This window comes from Myotis lucifugus, unplaced genomic scaffold, assembly GCF_000147115.1.
Source record: "Myotis lucifugus unplaced genomic scaffold, Myoluc2.0 scaffold_3, whole genome shotgun sequence".
In the NCBI taxonomy this organism is placed as follows: Eukaryota; Metazoa; Chordata; class Mammalia; order Chiroptera; family Vespertilionidae; genus Myotis; species Myotis lucifugus.
In genome coordinates this window covers 3,385,604-3,412,075 of record NW_005871051.1, presented here as the reverse complement: position 1 = coordinate 3,412,075, position 26,472 = coordinate 3,385,604, and the positions used below count along the sequence as shown (strand labels likewise).

At 43.2% G+C, this 26,472-nt stretch overlaps 1 protein-coding gene across 11 annotated transcripts; it reads left to right on the top strand.

Annotated features, from left to right (window-relative positions):
- The first annotated feature begins 1,643 nt into the window (after positions 1-1,643).
- On the top strand, positions 1,644-25,486 carry GTF3C3 (general transcription factor IIIC subunit 3). Of its 11 annotated transcripts, XM_006082366.3 has the most exons (18): positions 1,648-1,858; positions 3,027-3,138; positions 4,356-4,549; positions 5,205-5,328; positions 5,650-5,841; positions 6,339-6,504; positions 9,484-9,631; positions 10,140-10,212; positions 11,182-11,285; positions 12,152-12,323; positions 14,498-14,700; positions 15,005-15,106; positions 15,941-16,076; positions 17,392-17,629; positions 18,469-18,659; positions 20,181-20,305; positions 23,513-23,665; positions 24,313-25,486. In XM_006082366.3, the coding sequence occupies exons 1-18, from the start codon at positions 1,757-1,759 to the stop codon at positions 24,433-24,435; spliced, it is 2,658 nt and encodes an 885-aa protein (XP_006082428.1). In that variant the 5' UTR covers positions 1,648-1,756; the 3' UTR covers positions 24,436-25,486. The 11 variants fall into 11 exon arrangements, 7 of the variants coding, with proteins under 7 accessions (XP_023615582.1, XP_023615586.1, XP_023615566.1 ...); XM_023759789.1 differs by lacking the exon at positions 15,005-15,106; XM_023759798.1 differs by lacking the exons at positions 23,513-23,665; positions 24,313-25,486 and having other exon boundaries at positions 1,646-1,858; positions 20,110-20,243.
- Positions 25,487-26,472: the final 986 nt, after the last annotated feature.

Here is a 26,472-nt window from a genome sequence, read left to right as displayed (position 1 = left end):
ATTCAGTTGTCTGCTTTCTTCCGAATTTCCATTTGACTCTCAAAAATTGAGTCTGCACGTCTAAAAAGTTTTTCTTGCTCTTTTCATGGCTGCCATAGGCATTCCCCTTTATCCAAGGCACTGTGGGTGCCTCTGACTCACCAGGGGACACGCCACAGGGAAGTGGAGGAAAGGAAAACAGAAACACAGAACGTTCATGTCATACAGGTGTTTCGTAGCAGAAAGACTATCCTTGCACCCCTTGCTCCCCGCTCCCCACAACGTGAATCTGTAGCTTCACAACTGTTGCCCCCATATCCCAGGCAGCCCATAATACACAAGCGCGTCTAGGCCCGCTTGACCTCAGGAGAGCACTCTGCTTACCAGGTGCCCGTCGGTCCTCCTGTGATGCCCTCCTTTCTTCCGGGACAGTTGGGGCTGGAGATTCTCACTTGCGCTGGGTGCCGTTCCCTGGCCGCCTGGAGAAAGCCAGGCGAGAATCCCCGTCAGTGACCTCCGTGGGCTGCCGAGCTCCCATCCTTCACACCCAGCTCAGTCCCCGAGGACTCCGCACCAGGAGGGGTACAGTCCAAGCCCAGGGGGCGGCAGGAGGTGAAGACCAGTTCCGTGGAGGAGGCAGCCCATCCTCTAATCCCAAGCGTGGGGTTGGAGTCAGACAGACCAGGCTCCAAGCCCTGGCCCCGCTCCTGACCCGCCGCGGGCCTCTGGCGCTGGGCATAGCGGCGTCGGTGTTTAGGAATCATTTTCCTGAGGGTGTGCGTGCCCTGCAGGTGGCCTGCAGGAAAGGGGTGTCCACAGTGCCTGGGCATGCACCAGGCATGGGACTGCAGGGGGCCGGGCGGGGATAGGGCTGGAGGGGACGGAGCCCAGAGGAAGGTGTGAGGGTCTGTGCAAGAGGGCGCGGCCCTGGACCGCCCATCCGACGGGAGGAGACAGGGTTTAAACTAAACTGGAGGGTTTAGCTTTCCGCGTCCGGAAAACCAGAAGGTGGACACGCTGGAGGCAGAGCACATGGTTCAATTAAAAAAGAATCACTACAGCGAAGATCAAATTAAACATTCAGAAGAGGAAATAGATTGGGAGGATCTTTTTCTTTTCTTTTTTTTTTAAGGGGTTTACCTTTTTTTAATTTTTAAAAATATTTTATTGATTTTTTTACAGAGAGGAAGGGAGAGGGATAGAGAGTTAGAAACATCGATCAGCCGCCTCCTGCACACGCCCCACTGGGGATGTGCCCGTTACCCAGGTACACGCCCTTGATCGGACTCGAACCCAGGATCCTTACGTCCGCAGGCCGACGCTCTATCCACTGAGCCACACCGGCCAGGGAGGCTGGGAGCATCTTAATGCAGGATTTCGGAAAATGATCCAATGAGAGAAATCTCTTTAAGGCACTGATTTTTTGTGTCTCCCTCCCCCCCTCCCCCCACCCCAATCCCCTAATAATAAGCGGGAGACTTGAACCAGGCGCAGGCGAGGGCGGGGTGCAAGGAGGGTCCCGCCGGAAGGTCCCTCCGGAAAAGCCCGCCGGAAGGGAAGGTCCGCCGGCGCCGTCCGGAAGGAGGGGGGCCAAGCGCTCCCGGAACCCGAGCTCGGCGGCTGCGGCGCGGGCCGGGCCCGTTTCCCGGTCGGACGCCGCGTCCCTGCTGTCGGCTCTCGGCTCCCGGCTCCCGGCGTCCGGCGCGGGGTCGGGGCGGGGAGGCGCTGCCCGTTGGGTTCTCTCCGGCTCCGGGGCTGCCTGCCGGGCCTGGCCGACATGTCGGGGTTCAGCCCCGAGCTCATCGACTACCTGGAGGGGAAGATCTCCTTCGAGGAGTTCGAGAGGCGGAGGGAAGAGAGGAAGGCCCGCGAGAAGAAAGTGAGGAGACGCGGGCTGGGGGCCGCCCCGTCCTGAGGCTGAGAGACTTGGGGGGCCCGAACCCCCTTCGCTAGGCGGGCGGGCCGGGGACTCCCCTCCCTGCCCAGCTCCTCGTGAAGACACCCCACCCCAGGCTTTGTCTCGGTTGGAAGCTCTTCTCCGTTCCTCTGTCCGGACTTCTGGTTCCTGGGGGCAGCGCGGCGGGTTAAGGGCACCCAGGGGGGCGGTCCACCGTCCAGGGGGCCGTCCGGTGGGGCCGTCCGGCGTCCAGGGGGTCGTGGGGGCAGCGGGGCCAGAGGGCCTGGCGCTGGCCTTGCTCTGCTGCCCAGTGTTTGTGTGCCTTCTGGTCGGCGACTCACCTCGCTTCTTTAGGGCTCAGTTTCTCTGTTTTATTATTATTATTATTATTATTATTATCATTATTTTAAATGGCACAAACTGGCCTGTTTTTTAAAATACATTTTTATTGACTTCAGAGAGGAAGGGAGAGGGGGAGAGAGAAACACCCATGGGAGAGAACCCCTATGGGCCGCCTCCTGCACGCGCCCCGCGGGGGATGGAGCCCGCACCCCAGGCAGGTGCCCCCACCGTGACCTCCGGGGTCACAGGTCAGCGCTCAGCCCCTGAGCTGTCGGCCGGGCAGTTTCTCTATGTTTAAACTGAGGGATTTGCGGTCCCGTTTCTGGGGGGTCTCCCAATGGTGTGATGTAATCTTCCACCAAAAAAAACCACGTGAATTTTCGTGTCTAACAATCTTCACTCACATATGTTTCATACTTAGGAAGAAATACCTGGATTTTCCGTGTGTTCTCGTTGACTTGACGTCTGGGGGAAATACAATGGCACCTTTTGACATTATCGGTCGATTCTTTCCTAACTCATGCAACGAGTAGCCCCCTGTCTGTTTTCATTTCAAAAGCGAGGCCGCCCCGGGCAGATGAATAGGAAATCCCCAAGCTCCGTTATTATTATGTTTCACAAACCACTGGTTGGGACTGAGCCGTAAGCACTCCGTATGCTTTGAGGGCACTGAGGGTTGGTGTCCACATACTGCACGTGTGTCCAGCTCGGGTTTTCCGTGCACAGAGTGAGGCAAAGGCCCCTTCTCAGCTGGAGAGAGCTCAGCCTGCATCAGCTTGTGGAGTCACTCATGAATTTCCAATCACAGGCTCTTCAGGGGAAAGGCAAGCCATCGGCGGAAGAAAACCCAAATGACGCCGAAGTCCCGTCGTCCTCGGGAACCGACTCTGCCAAAGCCCAGGACAACGACGCCAACGAAGGTGCGTCCGATCGCCGGCACTGATTAAAGGTTAAGGGCACCCAGTGGCCCTCGCTGGTCTGCTCAGTGGACAGTGTTGGCCTGGGACTGAGGGTCCCGGCTCCGGTCAAGGGCATGTACCCCATGGCCAAGCTCAGTCCCTAGTGGGGGGCCTGCAGGAGCAGCCAGTCAGTGATCCTCTCTCATCATTGATGGTGCTCTTTCTCCCTCTCCTTCCTCTCTGAAATCAATTTAAAAATGTGTGTGTGTGTATGTATATATATGTTTTTAAAGAGTACCTAATTTAGCAAAAACATTTTTCATTGCAGTGGCATTCTGTTGTTGGTTTCCTGGCTTATTGGGAGCATAGTGCCTATACTAGGTGCTCAATAAATACTGAGTTACTGAATATGGGTTATTTTTGTGGAGAAACGTTTCAAATTGACATGTGTTTGGGAGCCTTTTTAGATTTATTTTTTTAATTCTCATATAAAAGAAGTATGTCATATTATTTTTCGTTTCTGAAATAATAATACTGTTTTAATATGAAATAGTATTGCGCTCACGTTGGGGTCAGATAATTATTCTAAATGCATGTAAGTAACAACGCCTTTCACCCTCAGAGTAGCACTCTAAGGCAAGCGTTACTAACCCCTTTGAACAGTGAGGGGCTTGAGGTGCATAGGACTTCAGTGCCCAAGGTTACACATCTAGTGATAGATGGAGAGGAAGTTTGACACCAGACAGCCTGGCTCTAGAAGCCTCACCTAGAACCACCATGCTATCTCACCTGGTCCTGTCCCACATGGTCCTGTCCCACATGGTCCTGTCCCACATGGTCCTATCCCACCTGCTTCTATTTAGTTCTTAGGTCTATGTCTTAAAATTCTTTTTCCCCCTCTCTGCTTTAACTGTTACTGTGTACACTTCTGATTTCCCATTTAATTTTACTTAGGTGAGGCCCAAAGGATGAGTAGGCAATTCCTACAGAGCAAAGCACCTGGCTTTATGAGGCAATTCCTACAGAGTAAAGCACCTGGCTTTATGACAGCTTTCTTTCCTGGGTTGTTTTTGGGGAGTGCTCATTTGTGTTATTTTTTTAAATTTTTTTTTTTTTCTCTCAAGTTTGCTGGGATAGAAATTTGTCTTTCAAAAATAGCTTTTTGGTTTTGCTTTCACTACTGAATGTTCTAAAGCTCCCCCCCCCACCCCCCCCAATCTCAATGTGTCTTTCTTCAGGAGAAACATCAGATGGAGTTAGTAAGTCAGTTCACAAGGTCTTTGCTTTCATGCTTGGAGAGAATGAAGATGAGGAGGAGGAGGAAGAAGAAGAGGAGGAGGAGGAGGAAGAAGAAACCCCTGAGCAGCCCACTGCCGGCGATGTCTTTGTGTTGGAGATGGTGCTCAATCGTGAAACCAAGAAAATGATGAAAGTAAATTCTCACTTAATTTGGTAATAGAAACAATGTAAAAATGTGACATTGAAAAAGAATTCACACTGTAAGAAAGGGAAAATCTATGAGGCAACTACTGTTACTGGTTTCTTGTGTTTCCTTTAGAGATTTTTAAAATGTAAAACCTTAATTATTTCATGTGTTAAAGTGTACCATAGTTTTGCTATTAAAAGGTCCATGTTGATATTTTTTACAACTTCAATCTGAGTATACAGATTTGAAAGGAGGATCTTTAGAATTGCATCATATAAGTCCCCTGGCATATACATTTATTTTGCAGCATCCAGCTCTCTATCTGTTACTTATTCTATTTAGTAATATAAGTAATTCCTGATCACTTTGGTTTTGCTTTCTTTAAATATTTTACTGTGTTTTGAACTTTCTACTGTAGGGAATTTTGTTGTTTTTTGTTTTGTTTTAATTATTTGAGGTGCTTATTTTGGATAATAACATAGAATAATTTCTTATTTTCTGCGATTGAATTTAGCCATTTAGTCCTTAGGTCTGAGTGTAGATTGAAACGTTTTAAAGAAGAATTTTGGTTTTGTTATGGTCTGTACTTATTAATGTGGTTGGAATGGAAACCTAAGACATGACTGTATTTTAACCAGAATGTCCTTTTCATTCTGTGCAGGAGAAGAGGCCTCGGAGCAAACTTCCCAGAGCTCTGAGAGGGCTCATGGGTGAAGCCAACATCCGCTTCGCTCGGGGAGAACATGAAGAGGCGATTTTGATGTGCATGGAAATCATCAGACAAGGTGCTTCCTTGGGGATTGCTGACAGTGCAGTTTTCCTTAGCAAAGGGGGGTTTTCATGAGGGGAGCCTGGTGAGAGTTAGGGGTGTTCATGAAACTACACTTTGCTTAGAGAAGAGAATGCTTGAAAAATGCCAAAGTGTGAAAATATAATAAAGCAGATATAATCTAGTGTTTATTCTAAATTCCATTAAGTAGTTTATATAATTTCAATAGAGTTATTTAAATAGTTTCTATATTAGAAGAAGTATCCATACATAATTTGATGTCAGCTCAAGCCTCTTCCCTCAGCCAATAGAATTTTTTCTTTTTAATTCATTGTAGCTCCCCTGGCTTATGAGCCATTCTCTACTCTGGCCATGATATATGAGGACCAAGGTGACATGGAGAAATCACTGCAGTTTGAGTTGATTGCTGCACATTTAAATCCTAGTGACACTGAAGAATGGGTTAGATTGGCAGAAATGTCTCTGGAACAAGACAATATTAAGCAGGCAATTTTTTGCTACACAAAAGGTAATTAAAACGTTTTCTCATTTTTTATAAAATGTTACATAATCGATTTCCTGATAATTGTGCTTGCTATTTTGGGGTGATGTTAGTTGAAATGTATTTGCTAGTATTCCTTGTATTCTGTTATATCAGAGGTATTTGGGGTTCATCTGTTTTCATGTTTATCAGCAACTTTATATTATGAGCTAATACTGCACAAGTTAGTACAAGAACAGAATGTTTATCTTCCCACCAAGATCAAGCTTGGTTCTATGCTATTCCTTGAGGGCTCATGTCAGACTGGAGTGACCAGATGAAGGTTAATACGATTCAAGTTCAGTCTGGTCTTAGGTCAAACCTCACTGAGAGTTCATGTAAAGGTAGATTTCTTCCCAAACAACCAGCTCAGTTTCATAGGCGAATTAATTTATCCAGTGTTTATTAAATTTTCCAAAGAGAAGATGGGTCACACCCAGGTACCATAACTCCATTTGAAGATTAATCTATCTTTTTTTCTTTAGCTCTTAAATATGAACCTACGAATGTTCGTTATCTGTGGGAGCGATCAAGCCTTTATGAGCAGATGGGAGATCATAAAATGGCAATGGATGGCTATAGGCGCATCTTAAACCTTTTGTCTCCATCTGATGGAGACCGGTTTATGCAGTTGGCTAGAGATATGGCAAAGTAAGTTGGAGTGAAATGTATATAAATGCTGTTATTAATCATCATTGTTTAGAAATCTACATTTTATTGAGGTTTCGCTTCTTGTATTTTCTAATCTGCTTACATGGAGAGGTAGGTTGGGGTTTTTGGTGTGTTTTTTTCCCAATCCAACTGTGTGATTGTTTAGAAAAATGTGTATATACAGTTACCTTTCAAGTGCTCGGAAGGTTAAAAAGGAGCACGTTTTGAAAGGGTGACTAGGCTCCCAGAAGTTACATACATTTGCAGTAATATTCTTTTAAACTATTGCAGATGTGCTAATGAAATGTTTGTGATCTGGGATCTTCTGAATCGCTTTATCTTGAGCTAATAATAGAACATTTTAAGATGCAAAATTTTCTTTATAGTTAGCATCTACCGCTGACTTGGTATATATTTTATTCTGAAATATTATGTCCAACTGCATTTACTTCTCTGACATGCTATACAGCAAAACAAAGCAGGAAACATTTTGGCAAAGTGATGCCTTGTGGTGTGCTTTCTATTCTAGAGACACGTATGATAGTGTTTCAGTCTAGCATTAACCATCTTCATAGGGGTATCTTAGGGTTAACCTGTTAATTCCACGGCCATTGTCATGCAGATGCTTACCTGTGAACTCACCCCCTGTGCTCCCAAGGATGGATTATGTAGGCATACTGGAAGCATTTTAGGAAATTGGTTAAGGCCAGGCACGACCCTAAATTGATCCTTGACATATATGAGAGCATTGAGGATCTTCCTAGGCATTTTGTTACTAATTAGATCTCTAGCTGTCACAAGTGCTCGCCCAGTAAGCTTCTGCTTTATGAATTACTAGTACATTTGTTTTCCTCTGTATATTTTATACTTTTCTTGGGACAGGGTGATGATAAACAGTTCTGCCATTGCCTCAGAGGTCTTTGCTAAAGGGAAATCTTGTTACTATAACTTTTGATTGATGAAGCTTTCTCTCAGTCTCTACTTCCCTACCAGAAATATTTGTTGAATATAAATTACTCTGGGGGGGGTCCCTCAGCCCGGCCTGTGCCCTCTCCAGTCTGGGACCCTCAAGGGATGTCCACCTGCTAGCTTAGGCCGCTCCCCGGGGGATCGGGCCTAAGCTGGCAGTCAGACATCCCTCTGGCAGCCCGGGGAGCAGGCCTAAGCTGCAGTCGGACATCCTTAGCGCTGCTGAGGAGGCGGGAGAGGCTCCCGCCACCACCGCTGTGCTGGCAGCCATCAGCCTGGCTTGTGGCTGAGCAGAGCTCCCCCTGGGGGAGCGCACTGACCACCAGGGGGCAGCTCCCGCATTGAGCATCTGACCCCTGGTGGTCAATGTGTGTCATAGTGACCAGTCCTTCCCAGTCGTTCTGCTATTAGGGTCAATTTGCATATTATCCTTTCATTATATAGGATAGAGGCCTGGTTCACAGGTGGGGGCCAGCTGGTTTGCCCTGAAGGGTGTCCTGGATCAGGGTGGGGGTCCCACTGGGGTGCCTGGCCAGCCTGGGTGAGGGGCTGATGGCTGTTTGCAGGCTGGCCAAGCCCCCCAGCGGGGACCCTCACCCCATGGGGGTGTGGCCAGCCTGGGTGAGAGGCTGAGGGCCGTTTTCAGGCTGCCTACAGCCCCTTTACGTTGGGGGGGATTCCGCGGGGGTGCCTGGCCAGCCTGGGTGAGGGGCTGATGGCCGTTTTCAGGCTGGCCATGCCCCCCAGCTACCCAAGCTCCCAACCTCTCCTTTTTTTCTTTTCTTTTCTTTTCTTTTTTTTTTTTGCGGGCTGGAAGCAGGTGTCTGGGATTTATTTATCTTCTATAATTGAAACTTTGTAGCCTTGAGCGGAGCCCAGGTCTGGCCTGGGCAGGCAGGAAGCTTGGCTTCCTCCATCGCCGGGGGCAACCAGAGCCTCCTGCTCACTCCAGCTCCGTGGCTGCCGCCATCTTAGTTGGGTTAATTTGCATACTCACTCCTGATTGGCTGGTGGGCCTGGCTTGTGGGTGTAGCAGTGATGGAGTGATGGTTAATTTGCATCTTTCTCTTTTATTAGTGTAGATGTGTTAGGCACTGTACAAGCACCAGGAGATCCAGTATTAAATGAGTTTTAACATTCCCTGCCCTTGTAGAGTTTACATTCTAGTTGGGGGACATAGGCAGTGATCAAATGAACAACTAACTATATGGTTTGTGAGGTGTTGATAAGTACTATGAAGAAAACCAAAGCAGGGAAGGGGATAGGAAGTTGAGGAATAGGAGTGTGTCATTTTAATAGGGTGATTGGAGGAGGATTCATTTCCTATGTTATGGTCTCACTGACCTGAGACTGAGCTGAAGGTGGTATGGGAGCAGACGGTAGGGAAGAGTGTCACCGGCCAGGGAAATGGTGAGAAGCAGTCGTCTTTAAAATCAGAATCAGAGCTGATGCAGAGAAAGATGTCCAGTGTCGGTGTAACATGTCAGGATTGCTGACCGGCACCATGGGCCGCTGGAGGCTAGTGGTCACTCATTTAGAATGAGTCCAGTCAGCATGGGCAGCTGGTGGTGGAGAGCAGGTACGTTTGGAGTAACAAGCAGGTATACTAATATTTGGAGTTTTATCATACGATTTTGATAAAGGGAGAGAAGGGCGGAGTATTAAGGAGATGCGCAGGAAGTAATTATAGTGCTGGACCACTGAGAAGGAAGAGAGTGAGGACAGGAAGGTGCAGAGACTGAGGCGGGGTAGGACCAATGCTGTGTAGAGCCCCTGGAGGGAGGAGAGTTGGTGTTGGGCTACAGAGGGATGAGTGGATGATGTGGGAGCGGTGGGAGAGCGGTACTTGACATTGTTACGCTGACATTGGACATCTTCCTCTGAATCAGCTCTGATTATGATTTTAAAGATTGCTTCTCTTCTCAAATTTTAAGAAAATGAAAATCAGCTACAAGGCCTAAGCACATAAATGAATTTTATAATCTATCCTTTTGTCATTTACCTTTTTAGGAGTTACTATGAAGCCAATGATGTTACCTCAGCTATTAATGTAATTCAAGAAGCTTTCTCAAAACACCAGGGCCTAGTCTCCATGGAAGATGTTAACATAGGAGCTGAACTGTACATTTCTAACAAACAGTACGACAAAGCTCTGGAGGTAGGAACATGTGTTTCTCTTTAGGTTTGAAACTCATTTCTGTGTTCTAGAAATTTTTACAAATAGACAGTTTCTCATTTTAGTTATATATGTTACTTAGGTGCTAAATTATGTAAAGAAATATGTATGGAAACATTTCTGATTCTATACTGATTCCATATGAAATATAAAATGTAGTTGTCACCTGGTAGAAGGTGCCAGGCACAGCTGTACTTCAGGGTGGCAGGACTCAGCCAGACTAAGTGCTGTCATTCAGTTCTTAACCTGTTGGGGAAAGTTGATTGCTTTGATACAGGAATTACATGTCTGCAGTTAAGCATTCGTTAAAATTATATAAAAATATTAATGTGTCACAGTGGTTCCTTATATTAAAGAGACTGATGCTTTTTATAGCCCATTTATATGTTGTAAGGAATATTTGAATTAACTGTTCAAACCTTTGCATTGTGAAAAGGTTTTTTATACATACCTACTGTATTATTTTCTCTCCCTCCTTCAATTCTTATAGGTAATTATGGATTTTTCTGGAATCATGCTAGAAAAAAGAGCTACGGAAGAAGGCCCTTCAGAAGAGAATACAGGTTGTAGTTTCTCTTCCTGGCAAGTGTATAGAATCCTCCCTTGTTCGTGTTGAACCTGACAGTTACTCTTTTCATAGCAAGTTTTCCCAAGAAGCATTTTTTCCTAAGAGAGATATCACATCTTTTTCTTGTGATTATTCACGTACATATAATCTTTTCCAAAATGTTGTTTTCAGTCCCTTTTATTCTTCAATACGTCCTTTTGAACATGGCTTTTCTACTGACCCAGGGTCTTTTTTTTTTTCTTTAATATATTCCATGTATTACTTTTTTTACAGAGAGGAAGGGAGAGGGATAGAGAGCCAGAAACATCGATCAGCCCCCTCCTGCACACCCCCACCGGGATGTGCCTGCAACCAAGGCACATGCCCTTGACCGGAATCGAACCTGGGACCCTTCAGTCCACAGGCCGACGCTCTATCCACTGAGCCAAACCGGCTAGGGCTGACCCAGGGTCTTTTTAGTGCTACATGAAGGAAGACTGGGTTCCTGAACAGCGTATCAAAGCAATTTACTTTTCAAAAAGGACTTAAAATGCTCTCTACTAATTTACCTTTAACTTAAGCATTGAAAAATTCTACTTCAAACTTCACTGTATTATTCTATCCCTTTCTCACTCGGCTTTGTAGTGAAGACTAAAGGAGGCTTTTGAATTTAAGAAGAAAAGAGAGTTCGTATATTCTTGTTTGTCTTTTAGTGTTTTTAGTTCTTTGTAGATTTGAAAGAAAGTGTGGGAGTCTCTGTAGGGTTTACATATTAGGAAAAAACATGAAGGATAATTGCTACCAGAAGACACACTGAAGGAGGTGTGAGTACCCAGGACTAGACTCGGCCACGTTTAGAATTGATACGGAATCATTTGCTTTGAATTACGTAAATGAGATCTTACATAGGAGACACAGTTTGCTTCATTTGACCACATTCTACACTTGCAGTAGGAAGTGCTTTGCCTGTCTGTCTGATCCACAGCTGCTGAGAATGTGACCTGCACCATCCCTGAGGGGGTGCCAATAGACATCACGGTGAAGTTGATGGTCTGCCTTGTCCACCTCAACATCCTCGAACCACTTAATGTAAGTCACGTTAGGGTCTGCACTTGGGGTTCTTCAGCTCTAATTCACAGTGATTTCTCCAGATGACGGGAAATTGTCAGTCCACCTTAGATTTCGTATTTCTCAATGACCGGGCAGTCGCTCTGAGCATCTCCGTGTGGCTGTCTTAGAAAAGCCAGGAGTGTTTGGGACTGGGCTTAGCATACTTTGTTCTTCTTTTAAAATGACAGAAGTGCAGAGATCACAATTTGAGATTGGGTCTTAGACAATTGGTAATTTCTGACCAATTTCATTAAATTTTAAAAAATGGGCATTTACTTTGCAGACTTCAGGATCGGTATTGAATAAAATATACAAATCCCTGCCCACATGAGTCTTTTGTCCTGATGGGGTTAGATAGATAATACACAAAATTAGTATGTGAGATAATAGGATGTCAGTTGGTGATAAATGCTCTGGGGGAAAATCACACGGCAGAAGAAGAAGGAATGTTGGGGTGGGAGGAGTTGCAGTGTGAAATAGGGTGGTCAGGAGAGGCCTCCCTGAGGACACATTTGAATGGTGGCCTGAAGGAAGTCAGCCATGCAGGTGTCTGAGGCAGGGCTGTGCTTGACTTGCCCGAGGAGGAGCACAGAGCAGCGCTGCCCAGCTGCTCCCACCTGCCTTATGCAGGCCTCAAGGGTGATGTGGGACAGCGGCTATGGCAGCAGGAGCTATTGAATAGAGGCTCAGAAGCGAATAGGAAGTGGAGGGTTGAGAGCTGTTTTATGAAGCCTTCTCTTAGGCTTCCCCCTGATGACGGGTGTGTGTGGAAAAGAGAACTAGACGTGGATGTGCACATTTGTACTGAAGATTGACTTCATTCAGGCTTACATCTTGTGGTCTAGCCTCTCTTGACAACCCTGGTGGAACAGAACCCTGAAGACATGGGAGACCTCTATCTGGATGTCGCCGAGGCTTTCCTGGACGTTGGGGAGTATAGCTCTGCGCTTCCTCTCCTTAGCGCGCTGGTCTGTTCCGAAAGGTACAACCTCGCAGTGGTTTGGCTGCGGCACGCAGGTAATGCTCCTCTGTGGGAGGGAGAGGGTTAATCATCAGGAGACAAGAGTTTACTTCCCCAGGATAGTAGGTCTTCATGAAGGTGGTCTCAGGGCAGTTCTCTGAAAGCCCGCATTTTAATGGTCTTGGTAAGTCACTCAGTGATTGCCCCTCCCTGAGGCTTGGAGGAAGGATTCCTTTCCTGCTGCCAGAGTGAAGCGGGACTAACACGTTCCTGTTAAAAATACCTTAAGTACCGCTGCTTACCTGTCTTAATCATCGCCTCTGCTTTCTAGGTTGTCAGATTTGGGGTGTTCTAATTTTTTTTAAAACTTTTGCAGATTTATATTTAATATGTTATTTGGGAGAGATTAACATATTTTCAAAGCTCTTTGAGCCAAAAATGTGCTCAAGATTGGGTTTTATCTGTCATTTTATTTCCAAGTCCACTGTAATCTGAATAAATTTTGTATCTACATCCATACTACTCAGAAATAAATTATTTAGAGTAGAAAAATAGCTTAAGAAATACAACTAAATCTCTTCCAGAAACACAAAAGCCAAAAATACTCTAATTGCATTTCCTATTGAATCAACATAAAAGATGCATTAAAATTTGAATAGTCTTGTTTAAAATACTGCATGATGGCAGAAAATTCAAGTAGTTCTTAAATATTACATATGGAAGAAAGTTCTCTATTACTGGAGAAGCCTTGATTGACATTTTTAGATATTTTGAGACATGTAGATATGAAATAGTAAAGAGAGCACATAATAAGGAAGATAACAGTTTCCTGGGTAAATATAAATACAAATGTAATCTACCATCATAAAGCTATAGTATGTGTGGTGTTTGGATTTTAAAAACATGAGCAGAGAACTGGGATTGTTATTGCTTTCCTAAGGCTGGAATATTGAACCTGCTCCTGTTACTAAGAGTAGGTATTTCAAATCGTATTTAACTATGAGCATGATGCTGAGACATGCTGTTTCCATTTTGAACCTGTGTCGCTTGACATGAGTGGAAGATAAAACCTCAGAATCATTTAAAAATCATAAAGAAATTCGGGTTCGCTATATAAGCGATCATTACAGGAATTTAATGCTTATAGCATAATAACAAAATATCTTTAAAAGTGAAAAATAAAAAATGAGAAATACTATTGTGATGAACCATTCCTAGTAAGTAGTCTTCCTTATTAGCAGAGTTTAGCCTAAAGATGATAGGAGGGATTTGAGGAATTTGAGTTTTGAGAAAGCAATTGGGCAAAAGCATCATTTTAGCATATAATTGCAGTGAAAAAGAAAAATGACGAGAAGGGCCTAAATTAGTGCTGTGGCTATTAGGGTGGAGAGGAGAAATGCTATAGGGATTTGTTTTCAAGTTTAGATGTAGAACTTAATGATTGATTGGCATAACGTTTGAAGAATGGGGCCCAATAACTTCACTTCTGAGAACTTATCCCAAGGAAATGATTGAGTGAGGTGAGGGATTGGGGATCACAGAACTCAGGAGCCTGGCAGTAACGACAGAGAGGCGGGGAGGGGAGCAGGGAGAGTCCTGCCTGAGATGCTGCTGTTCCCCAGCCTGTGCTCGTGTGCCATGAGGGAGGGGGACCCGCTGTTGTCAAGTCCACATTCTTCAGAAGAAGCTAGTAACTTGGGTTTCATAAAAACCCTAATTTTAAAAAATGTAGACAATTTATTGTTTTTAACTCAGTGGCCAATCAAAACACATCAGTAGGTTAAATTGGTCCACCAATTTTTGAGCTCTGGCTTATATACATGAAGATGTTTACTGCAGTTTAGAGTAAAAATTTGGAAATAATCTAAATGTCAAATAATATGTGTAAGTAAATAATCTATTTAATTGAATATTATAATCATTCAAAATGCTGATGAAGATGGGAAAACATTGAAAGCATAATGCTAAGTGAATATAGCAGAACCCTGAAGTACATGTGTAGGCTGATTATATCTTTGTAGCAATTTGAATTTAGTTAGGAATTCAATAGATTGGTCAATCAGTAGATAGAAATTAGTGCCGACAGTTGTTTTAAGGTGCTAGAAATACTCATAGATTTTTTGTTGTTGTAATTCTTTTGATATTGCTAAACTATTTCTTTAAAAATGGAGAAATAATTCTGGCCAGCTTAGCACTGTGTAGTCATGTTTGTGCGTTCCTTACCTCCTAGAATGCCTCAAGGCCTTGGGCTACATGGAGCGGGCTGCTGAGAGCTACGGCAAGGTGGTGGAGCTGGCCCCCCTGCATCTGGACGCAAGAATTTCCCTTTCCACCCTGCAGCAGCAGCTGGGCCGGCCGGAGAGAGCGCTGGAAGCCCTGGAGCCCATGTACGACCCAGACACGCTGGCACAGGATGCCAACGCTGCCCAGCAGGTAGGCCGGACTCAGAAGGAAGCTTTTCCTGGTGCAAGTGGTTCCCAGCTTCCTCCTCATTCAGGAGGTCTCTGCGGCGAACACCGGCTTCCATTTCAGTGTATTAAGTTCAGTGTGTTTGAAAAATGATTTTGAGTCTTAAGTTTCAGCCACTCATTAGACGCTATAAATGGCAGTTTCTAAAAGAATGCATCTAATATAGTGAAAAATCATAAAGCAAATGTTCTTAAGCTTTGGTTTCTAAGACAAAACACCTGATAGCAAAGGAGTCTTGTCCCTGACTGTCATGTGCATATTTATTTAGGAGCTGAAGTTACTGCTTCATCGTTCTACTCTGCTGTTTTCACAAGGCAAAATGTATGGTTACATGGATACCCTGCTTACCATGCTAGCCATGCTTTTAAAGGTGGGTGATGATCTTTATGTAGCCTTGCTGACTTTTTCAATGGTTAGAATATGACTTAAATAAAGATTATAGCTATTTCATAACTCTCTTTCACTCTATTAAACTCAAACTTTTTTTTTTAATATATTTTATTGATTTTTTACAGAGAGGAAGGGAGAGGGATAGACAGTTAGAAACATCGATGAGAGAGAAACATCGATCAGCTGCCTCCTGCACACCCCCTAACTGGGGATGTGCCTGCAACCAAGGTACATGCCCTTGACCGGAATCGTACCTGGGACCCTTGAGTCCGCAGGCCGACGCTCTATTCACTAAACCAAACCGGTTAGGGCTAAACTCAAACTTTTAAAAGTAAAAGTCAGAGACAAAAAACTTAGAGATTATGTAATTGAAAGTCTGCATGAAAGTATAAACTGACTGTAGATTAAGTGAAACAGATCTTTGCTAGTCCATATTTAGAAAAGTGAGAAGCACAGTATTATTGGTTATTGGCCCTGTACACACTACTATATGCCAAAATTGCTCACTTTGCAAAAACGTTTTCCAGGTTATGACATCCTGTCTGAGTATAGCATTTTTGCAGGGAGGTGGTTATGTGGGTGTTTATATGTGTTATAACATTGATGTGAATTGCCCTCTTTGTGAGTAACATGACGCATATTTCTTTAGTAAGAAAAAATGACTATTCAGTCTTTTTTAGATGTTTATATACACAATAACTTGGTCTCATTTTTCCTTACTTAAGAATCTTTCAGGCACACCTATGTGACTTGTGGCCCATAGATTTTATTAAAAATTTTATGACCAAAAAATGTCAAATTATCTTTAATTCAGATAGCAATGAATAAAGCCCAAGTCTGTTTGATATCCAGTTCCAAGTCTGGAGAGAGGCACCTCTACCTTATTAAAGTGTCACGAGACAAAATATCAGACAACAACGACCAAGAGACAGCAAATTGTGATACCAAAGGTAATTACTTTTCATTTGCTTTATTACGTAAAACGTGGCTGAGTTGATAAAATGACTCATGAAGTAACACCTGACAGTAGTAATCTAATTGAAAATACACCCTTTTCAAGTAAAGTGAAATTTTCTAATTGAAATCCTTCAAATATAATAAACTTACTTGGTGTTTAAAGAAAAAGGAAGGCCATATGTCAATAATTTTTAAATATTAAAAGGAAAAACTCTGCTTAGTTTTTCTGTTTAAAAAAAGTAAACAAAACTTTTAATTTTGACTTTAGGAAGAAAATGTACCTCATTTTAAGGAATTTGAAAAGAATAGATGACAGTGCACGTTACTGTGTTTGTTCAGTCACTGCAATGACATATATCCCATTCTTTGTTAAATTCATTTTTGACAAATGCAGCATTCGTCATAGAAATTGAAATTAAGTTGCTTTAACTCGGTCTCAAATAACACAACTTTAAAAGGCATCTATTTTTACCTGGAAACGCATCAAATATGCTTAGGTGAGATTATTACTTAGAGACTTTGGAAAAGACGTAGGCTATAAACTGGAGATATCTGGCAGAAAATTATTTCACTGTTAATTAATTCAATAGACATTTACTAAATCTTTTTGTTGTTGTTAATCCTCACTTGAGGATATTTTATTTTTCCCAATGATTTTTAGAGAGAGTTGAATTGAGGGAGAAGGAGAGAGGGAGAAAGGGAGGAAAAGAGGGAAAGAGAGAGAGAGAGACATCTACATCGATTGGTTGCTCCCGCATGCACCCTGACATAGGACCAGGGATGGAACCTGCAGCCCAGGTGCGTGCCCTTGATGGGGAATCGCACCCGTGACCCTGCGGTCTGCAGGCCGAAGCTCTAAACACTGAGCCAAACCGGCCAGGTCTATTAAATCATGTGACCGTCATGGCCGTGTGCCACAGACAGGGTTTCAGAATCTGGAAGAGCTGAATCTGCTGGGAGACATAAGGATATAAAGTAAGCAAGGTGCTGCCTGGGAGGGGTGAGGGCAGCTGCTCCTCGTCCAGCTCAGAGTCTGCCATCTCCAGCGCACCGAGGTAGCTGGGCTTCGTCGACAAGTCAGAAGTGAGTGCAGATTTTCAGGAGGCAGAGCAGAAGGGGGTGGAGTCGGAGTGGGAAAAGGCCACCCCTTCTCATCATTGTCACAAGAGTGCTGGCAAGGATTTAGGCCATTGGACCCTGGGGATTCAATTTAACCTTAACATCAGTCATAGGGATTTTTTTCCCTGAAACTGCTATTTCCGGAAATACATACAATATTCTGACTGATCTCCATTGGTCTTATTTCAGCAATATTTGCTGTCCTCACGAGTGTCATGACCAAGGAGGAGTGGTGGAACCTCCTGTTGAAGGCCATATTCTCCTTGTGTGAGCTGTCCCGGTTCCAGGAGGCTGAGTTACTTGTGGATTCTGCGTTGGAATATTGTTCATTTTATGATGACAAACAAAAACGCAAAGAACTAGAATACTTTGGTCTCTCTGCAGCAATTCTGGACAAAAATTTCAGAAAGGCGTACAATTATATCAGGTGACTTTCCAATAGCTGATTTCAGCTAGATTCTTTGCTAGGGCATATTTACTTGTAGTTAGATCAGTGGTTCTCAACCTTCTGGCCCTTTACAGTTCCTCATGTTGTGACCCAACCATAAAATTATTTTCGTTGCTACTTCATAACTGTAATGTTGCTACTGTTATGAATCGTAATGTAAATATCTGATATGCAGGATGGTCTTAGGTGACCCCTGTGAAAGGGTCATTCGACCTCCAAAGGTGTCGAGACCCACAGGTTGAGAACCGCTGAGTTAGATTCTGGTGTTTGAGGGTTAATATGCTGTTTTATTTTAGCTCTCCTGTTGTCTACTGGTTGATTCAGTTCACTGGTGAGCCACAGAGGCAATATACAAGAACATGCACTCTCACCTACTTAACCTCTTGTGCCTCAGGCTCCCCATTTATAAAATGGACATCATAATGCTACCACTTCATAGGATTATTGTAAGGATTAAATGAGTTATGTATATAAAGTCTTTTAACAATGCCTGGCGCACGTTATTATTACAGTGGTCATTGTACTGCAGCTGTTGTGGAAAGGGAGATAAAAAGTGAAACGTAAGCCACTTGGTTCAGTTTTATTTAAAAGTTTTGTTAAGAAGCAGAAGCAAGATGTAGAAATACTGACTTAAGTAGCATTTTCTTGGAGAATCTTTCAGTGTGTGAAAGGGTTGCTTAAATAAATTGCAGTGGCCCTTTTGGGGGGGTGGTACATGGCAATGTGGGGGGACAGCTCTGAAGGGTTTCATTCTTAGAAATGAAGAAGGTCTTCTCTTGACCTTGTTTTTCACCCTCACCGTCGTCCTTCACTTTCAGGATCATGGTGATGGAGAATGTCAGTCGGCCCCACCTCTGGAACATGTTCAATCAGGTCACCATGCACTCCCAGGAGGTGCGGCACCATCGCTTCTGCCTCCGCTTGATGCTGAAGCACCCCGAGAACCACGCCCTGTGCGTCCTCAATGGACACAATGCCTTCGTGTCTGGCAGTTTCAAGCATGCCCTTGGTAAGTGTCCTGGCACAGGACTTGGTCCAGTCTGAGGCGTGGTCGAGAGCCTGGCCTCATGTGCAGGTGCCTGGGTCCAAGCCGCAGTTCCAGCTGCGAGTTATCCTCCCTCCGCTCCCTCTGCCGCAGTTCCTTTACCTTGAAACGGAGAGAACGCTTGAGCCTACCTTGTAGATGGTTGTGAAAATTAAATGAGTTAATATAAAGAACTGAAAACAGTGCCTGGCACATATAGTCAGTGGCTGTGTTAGCAATAATAATGATTAATATTATTTTCTCTTATGAAGCTTTGGTTTAAAAAGGCTGAAGTCTTAGAATTTATTTTAAAGGCCAGCCATTCTCCTTACTTAGGCTTATTTGTTTTAAAAATAATTTTCATTAATTAGAGATGTTTTGCCACCTGATTTTAATTTGCTGTAGCACAAGAAAGGATTTAAGATTTGCTGATAGTTTATTCCTTTGGGAGAAAAGTCTTTATATCAAGATTTATTTGTATAGTGCTTACTAATGCTAATTAAACTCGGGGAAAATTCATTAATCATGTGTAACAAAGTTCTATAGTGAGGAGTCAGAAGAAACCAAGTGGAAAATGCCCACCCAAATGTTACAGTTAAAGTGAGGCCGTGTCTCCTGCTGCCTAGAAGCTGGCGTTGCCAAGCGCACTTCTGAATAAACTGCGTGGCTGGTGTTGGAGCATCAGACAGTGAAACTGTCTTCCACTGGGTGCTTTTTGGAATTGCTAATTTAATATTAAGAAAATATAAAATACAATTAATTTTATTTTTCTACGTTTAGAAACTTAGAGAAGGTAAGAACAGAAAGTCCAAATGGCAGTCTGCCCTCTGTGTTGCCAAAGAGACTTTATGGTGCCATTCCTTCCGGAATGGGAGCGGGAGGAATAGAGGTTTTATCTGTATGTGATAAATTATGTATCATTTTGTAAGAAAAATCCACGTAAATTTCCCCATCACATATTGGTAAGCTTTTGACATGAGATAATTGTACATGTAGATTACATGGAATTCACAAAAACCCAACATCTTATTTTTTATTTCTCAATACATTTAGCTTTTCTAAGGAAAAACAAAGTAGTTGCTACATTTATAAAAACAACACCCATTATCTAAAAAACAAAATTATTTTTTTCACCTCCATGATTCATTCCATTTGATTTTTTAAAACAGATAAATTCCTCCATTGCTCTTTAAGTAGATTTAAGATCGTAAGATAGGTTTATGATCACAGTTGATAAATTACTTATTTTGGAAGTATGACTGTGAAAATGTCCAGTTGTGCCTAAGAGAAGGTTATTTTTAGTTACTCATGTTTAATCTTTATGGTTTGGATACATTCATGGCTAAATCCTTCTAATTTTGTTACATGTTTTTAAAAAGTGAAATCTGCATATGTTAACTACCACTAATGTTTGTTTACCCTTAAAATGTATTAGAATAAATACATTTGAAGAAATAAGGGGCTATGTTCTCATCACACCATCTGATATCACTGCTCATTTTTCAGGCCAGTATGTGCAAGCCTTTCGCACCCACCCCCATGACCCTCTCTACAGCATCTGCATAGGGCTAACCTTCATTCACATGGCCTCTCAGAAGTATGTGTTAAAGAGACATGCTCTTATTGTGCAGGTAATTAAGTTGGATTTCTCATTACGTGATTGTATATTTTTAAAAATGAATATACTTAATGTGTTAACCTGCTTCAAAAGTAATACCTGCTAATGCCCTGGCTGGGTGGCTCAGTTGGTTGGAGTGTCATCCTGTACACCAAAAGGTTGCTGGTTTGATTTGTGGTCAGGGCACATACCTAGGTTGCAGATTCGATCCCCAGTTGGGGCGTGTACAAGACGCAACCGATCGATTGATGTTTCGCTCTCACATCAATGTTTTTCTCTCTCTAAAAATCAATAAAAACATATCCTTGGATGAGGATTTAAAAAAAACACACCTGCTTAATACATGTGTTGGGAATCCCCAACACCTACTCCTCTGTTCAGCCCTCATGGACTCAACACCTACACGTACTCCTGTACATTATAATATTCAATAACATATTGAATATTATACATTCAATAATGTATGAATATGTAACTGTTTTTCTTTTTTTAAAAATATATTTTATTGATTTTTTTTACAGAGAGAGGAAGGGAGAGGGAGAGTTAGAAACATCGATCAGCTGCCTCCTGCACACCCCCTACTGGGGATGTGCCCACAACCAAGGTACATGCCCTTGACCAGAATCGAACCTGGGACCCTTCAGTCCGCAGACCGACGCTTGACGCTCTGTCACTGAGCCAAACTGGTTAGGGCTCTTTTTTTTTTTTTTTAAGTGTCCTTTTTTTTTCTTTTCTCTCTCTCTCTTTTTTTAATGTTTTTATTGATTTCAGAGAGAAATAGAAACATCAATGATGAGAGAGAATCGCTGATCAGCTGCCTCTTTCACACCCCCTACTGTGGATTGAGCCCACAATCTTGGCATGTGCTCTGACTAGAAATCAAACTATGACCTTCTGGTTCATGGGTCTGTCCTCAACCACTGAGCCACACTGGCTGGGCTGTAACTGTTTGCTTACGTCATCATCAACAAATCGTTCTTTTAAAGCAAGGGCGGGAACATCTGGCCTGCAGGCTGTACAAGTCCCACAAAATCCTGTGGTCTGGCCCTGCCAAGGCGTTAGGGGTGAGCTGATTAAATGTTGGACCAGATGGAGCAGACTAATTTTTAAGTGGATCATTTTGTATGGCCCTCGAATGATGTAAATATCCAAATGGCCCTGGGCAGAAAGAGGCTCCCCACCCCCGTTTAGAATTGTTTCGTTTCTTACAGCGATTGGGAGCTGCCTTTTTGTTTTCTTGTTTACATTTTTGCAGTTTGATCAGAGACCTTGTCTGTCTTGTTCAACACTGTATCCCCAACACTTCTGTTTTTATGATTGCACTTTTTATGTGAATTTGTTTGGTGCTGTGGTCGGCAAACTGCGGCTCGTGAGCCACACGCAGCTGGCTCTTTGGCCCCTTGAGTGTGGCTCTTCCTAAGCCTTAGGAGTACCCTAATTAAGTTAATAACAGTGTACTTACCTATATAGTTTAAGTTTAAAAAATTTGGCTCTCAAAAGAAATTTCAATCGTTGTACTGTTGATATTTGGCTCTGTTGACTAATGAGTTTGCCGACCACTGGTTTGGTGCATGCATAGACCTGTGTTTAAGTAGTTAGGGAAGGAAAGAAAGTGTTGGCTTGCGTCAGGTAGCACGATTTAGTAAATGATTTTTTAAAAATTAAAATGGTTAAAAGAACGCCTAAATTAAAAGAATGATAATTTTAAAACTGGGTATTGGGGTTCATTGTAATGTTTTTTTTTTTACTTTTATGTATTTGAAGTTTTCCATAATGAAAAGTAAAAAAACAAAACCCCACCTAAAAACCTGAATTTTTCCTTTTGGGGCATTTATTTGTTATATTCTGTCTACATTTTCTCTAAGCTTCTTTTCCTTTATTAGTGGATACTGTTGCTGTACAAAGCAATGTAGGCTTGTTTATAAGTTAAACAGATGTGAGCAGATGTGAGCAGATGTGTAGTGAATACCCACTATGGCTAGAGCAGGGAGTGAGCACACAGGCCGAATTTCTTGTCCTCATGAAGCTTACAGAGTTGATAGGTAACACTAGATGGGGAATTTTTATGGATTAACTCATTAGTAAATAGTTACATTATGTAGTTTTTAGGCCCAGTAGGATGAAAATTCATGTATTGGGCCCTTGAATAAGGTCTTGTTCAGCGTCGTTTCATTTGAATGCTGATGACGTGCTGTGGGAACTCCCTTGGGTTGACCTCATGTAGCCTTTGGTAAGCTGGTTTCCTTCCATGTCATCCTGCTGAAAGTTGCAGAACCTGTCAATAGCATTAAGTGAGGACCTATTGTACTTTAGCGTAATTTGAAATCACTTTTACAGTTAAATAGTAGGTTTTAAATGGTAGGGGGAGAGGTAAAACAAGAGATAATGGGTAATGGGAATTTGTATTAATCTCCCTTATGTAGGTTAAACGTTTTAAGTTCTAACCTCTCAAATTAATTGATTTACTTTCAATTCTCAGTAATATATTTACTTACCGCACAGGACACTTGCACTGCAGTTTGTAGCTTCCGGTGGGTGATAGAAGTTGCAGCTGCCTTACAGGGGAGAGTGAACGTGGGAAGAGGCAGAGGCACAGCTGCTGTGTGGACGCTGTGGCCACGAGGAGGCTGCATGCTTCCAGCTGTGCTCTGAGATCAGTTTCTCCTTAAAGCCTCTCAGTCGGAAGCTTTCAGGGGGAAATAACAACACCCAAGCTTTTGGGTTTAGAGGTTACTAAGGTCGTAAGAAGTAACTTATAAGAGGTTCCATTTACTGAGAAAGGTTAGGTGTATTCAAGTGATTTTGCTCGTGAGCACAAACCTTTCTAAATGATCATTGAAGGACTCATTTTGTATTCTGTTCAGGCTTTTAGACACATATTTCAGACCGAAAGTTTAAAAGTTTACTGGCCTCCAATGCCACAGAAGCCAGTGAAGCCATAGAACCACACATACAGCCTGTGTTTTTATAGACTGGACCTTTGCCAGCTAGCTGTAACATTTGGCTGTTTTCTATGAATATTTCTATCCTTAGCTTAAAACATCTTTACCCCTCAGCTTCTGACCACACGGTGACTGACACCACGGTGCAGACAGGTGTTCTTTCCGGGTGCGACTGTGTATTTTCTCAATATGTGTGTTCCCAGCACCTGGCACATAGAGTGGCTCATGCTTGTCAAATGAGTGAAATGTTGAACTGTTTGTCTTTTTCTTTTTGGTAGGGCTTCTCCTTTCTTAATCGCTACCTCAGTCTACGTGGGCCTTGCCAGGAGTCATTCTACAATATGGGCCGCGGCTTTCACCAGCTGGGGCTGAGCCACCTTGCCATCCACTATTACCACAGGGCCCTGGAGCTCCCTCCGATGGTGGTAGAGGTATCGTGCCATTTACTTCAGAAACTGAGGCCTCGCCTCGTTTCATATACAGAGAAGTGCAGCTAGCTCAGAGCTGTGGTCCAGGCCGTGAAATAAGTTTTAGCGGACTTGTTAAAATGTGTTTTTCCCTTATTGAATCTATTCATGGAATAATGTTCAGCAACAAGTCCATCTTTGCCATCCTGGCTTTATTCTTGATCAGCAACCACGTGGACATATATGACTTGTGATTATGACCATGTTAGTTATCCTAAGATAGCCCTGTGGCTTACAGGTAATAGCTGGTAGACCTGAAGCCTGAATATTGAGTAATATAGTCATTGCTCATTTTCAAGTTCAAGGGTAACTAACACATTTCTTTCTAAAGATGAAAGACCAGTATTAATGTAGGTTTTTGTTTTGTTTTTTAAGATACTGTTGTATAGGGAAAAGTGTTGCCAGTACTATGATAATCTGTGTTTAAAGTCTAATTTTTATTTTAATTTCTGAAGAGAAATATATGTAGGTAACTGTCTTCCTCTTGCTGCTTTTAAGATTCTTTGTCTTTGACCTTTGCCATTCTTTATGTGCCTTTCTGTTAGATAGTACAGGTGTTTTTGCATCTGCTCACTTGTGTTATAAGTAACTCATTTGTGTTTTCCCCCTAGGGTATAGAAGTTGACCAGGTAGACTTACGAAGAGATATTGCCTACAACTTGTCTCTCATTTATCAGAACAGCGGGAACATTAGAATGGCGCAGAGGCTGTTGTACACCCACTGTGTTGTGTAAGGCCCTCAACCGAGAAAGGCACATTGGGCAGCTGCTGTGTGTGGATAAGTACTTTTTGTCTCAAGGCTTATTATTAACCCCCACATAGTGTTGGTAACTTTGGAATTATCTAACGTGTATTTCGTATTTAACATATCATAATGATCTTTTGGTAGGTATGTAAAAATTATTATTTCTACAAGATTTTGTATATTGTCCTGTCATTTTCCTTTAGTATGTTTAGTACAATTGTCCCCAGGCTGAAATGGACTATAGTAACGTTTGAGTGGTTTGGAATGGAATACACTAATTTTTCACTCCTACTGTTTATTCATCTGTGCATATGTTAAACGCCTGCTCTGTACCAGGCTCTGTGACAGATGCCAGAATACAGTAGTAAGACAGGTGTGCTCTCTCAGTACAATTCCTTAAATACAGAACTTGAGCAGTGTTTATTTGAGAGAAATGTTTGTTACATTTCTACATACATCGTCATTGTCAGCCATTTATTACTTAGTGCCTGTTACTATTACAAAAGAGGTTGCTGATTAAAGGAAAGACACAGCGGGAATATTTCTGATGTCAGCACAGTTATGCAATTCACTTATCTGTACAAAATTATTTAAAATGGTTAATGGTATGAAGACAAATCGTTGAGTTAATTTTTCCCTTTTCATTTGTATGTGTCTTAGCCACGTAGACTGAGACCTGGGAGGCTGGGCTCAATAGCATAGCCTGGTTTCCATTTCAAGGTCACTAGGGATGTAGGAGGGCTGGGAACTGTATATATGGAATAAAGTATTGAATGTTCTTGGATCTAAGATAACAATACTTGTTAGATGTACAGAGTTTCTTTTAGGAGAAAATAAATGCTATAAATGTGCACATGGATTGTAACCTAGGCCAAGGGTGGGAGGAAATAAGCCTGAGGCAGGATCAAAAATGCAGTGGGGCTCTTCACACTATAGACATAGTCGAGAAGCAGAATTTGTATGTAATAAGTCAATGCATTATTGTCCCTCTGTGTGTATATAAATGTAATTTAAATAAAGTATTTTTTTAATGAAAGTGAGTTACTTCGTGTGCTTGGTAGTTATTAGAATCCCCATCTCACATCTGAGACTGAGCGGCGTGTCCAGGGCCACGAGCAAGCTTCCCCTCACTCGGGTCTTCCTGCAGAGGAGCTTCCTGCTTCAGGCAGATTCACGGCAGGAGGGGTGTGTATTTAGAAAGAAGAAGGAGGCTTCCGGGCCTCAGCCTGGTAACAGCCCTGGAGGAAGCATCTTTGGGGCTGCCACTTTAAAAGCTGATGTCCACTGTCTTCCCGTCACCCTCTCAGCCATGGATGGGTCCTGGTGCCACTCCACGTGTGACTCTTCTCTATGGTCAGTGCTTCAGCGCCGGGTCTGCTCCTGCACCCACCTCGCCGATCCAGCTTCCTCCCTCCTTCCCTGGGAAACTTTGAGGGGCTGAACTTCACTCTGTGCTTTTCCTGTGGGCCGACTGGCAGGTAACCCATTCTGTTGCAGAAGGAAAATAAAGCCTCTCCATTGGGAGCAGCCAAGGTGAGGAATGGCAGGAGCACCTTTTCCAGGTTTCCACTCCGTCCTCTCTAGGCTGCATTTGTGCCCTAGATTCTTCCCGTAAGAACGAATGCCGGGTGGCGGGCCCTATCCCCCGGAGTTTATTAGTATCCTATAATAAATTCTACTTGAAGTTTACCCTTGCTTGTTTTTATTTGCACCAAAAAAGTCCCCTAGCATTCCATCTTTTCATTTAGCAATGATGCTTTTAAGCTATTTTCACAGGAAGGAAGGGCACCGTGAATTCTCCACTGATTCTCTAAGACAGTGCCCTTTCTGTGGACTCTGTTGTGCATGAGCCAGCTGGCCGGTGGGCTCCTCAGGAAGCAGGTGGTGGGTACAGAAGGTGCTTTGGCGAGTGACGCTTAGGAGAAGAGCGAGGCAGGTGTGGACGTCTGAGGAAAGCCTGTGAAATGGCAGGTTCGTGTACTAGTAAGCAAATGGGTCAGGGGGCACTCGAAGGGAGCAGAACTAA

Excerpts from the sequence above, each read along its gene's own strand:
- GTF3C3 (XM_006082366.3), top strand. The coding sequence starts at position 1,757 with ATGTCGGGGTTCAGCCCCGAGCTCATCGACTACCTGGAGGGGAAGATC. Across the intron at positions 1,859-3,026 it reads GGAAGGCCCGCGAGAAGAAA|GCTCTTCAGGGGAAAGGCAA; the intron begins GTGAGGAGACGC and ends TTCCAATCACAG. Across the intron at positions 6,505-9,483 it reads TTGGCTAGAGATATGGCAAA|GAGTTACTATGAAGCCAATG; the intron begins GTAAGTTGGAGT and ends TTACCTTTTTAG.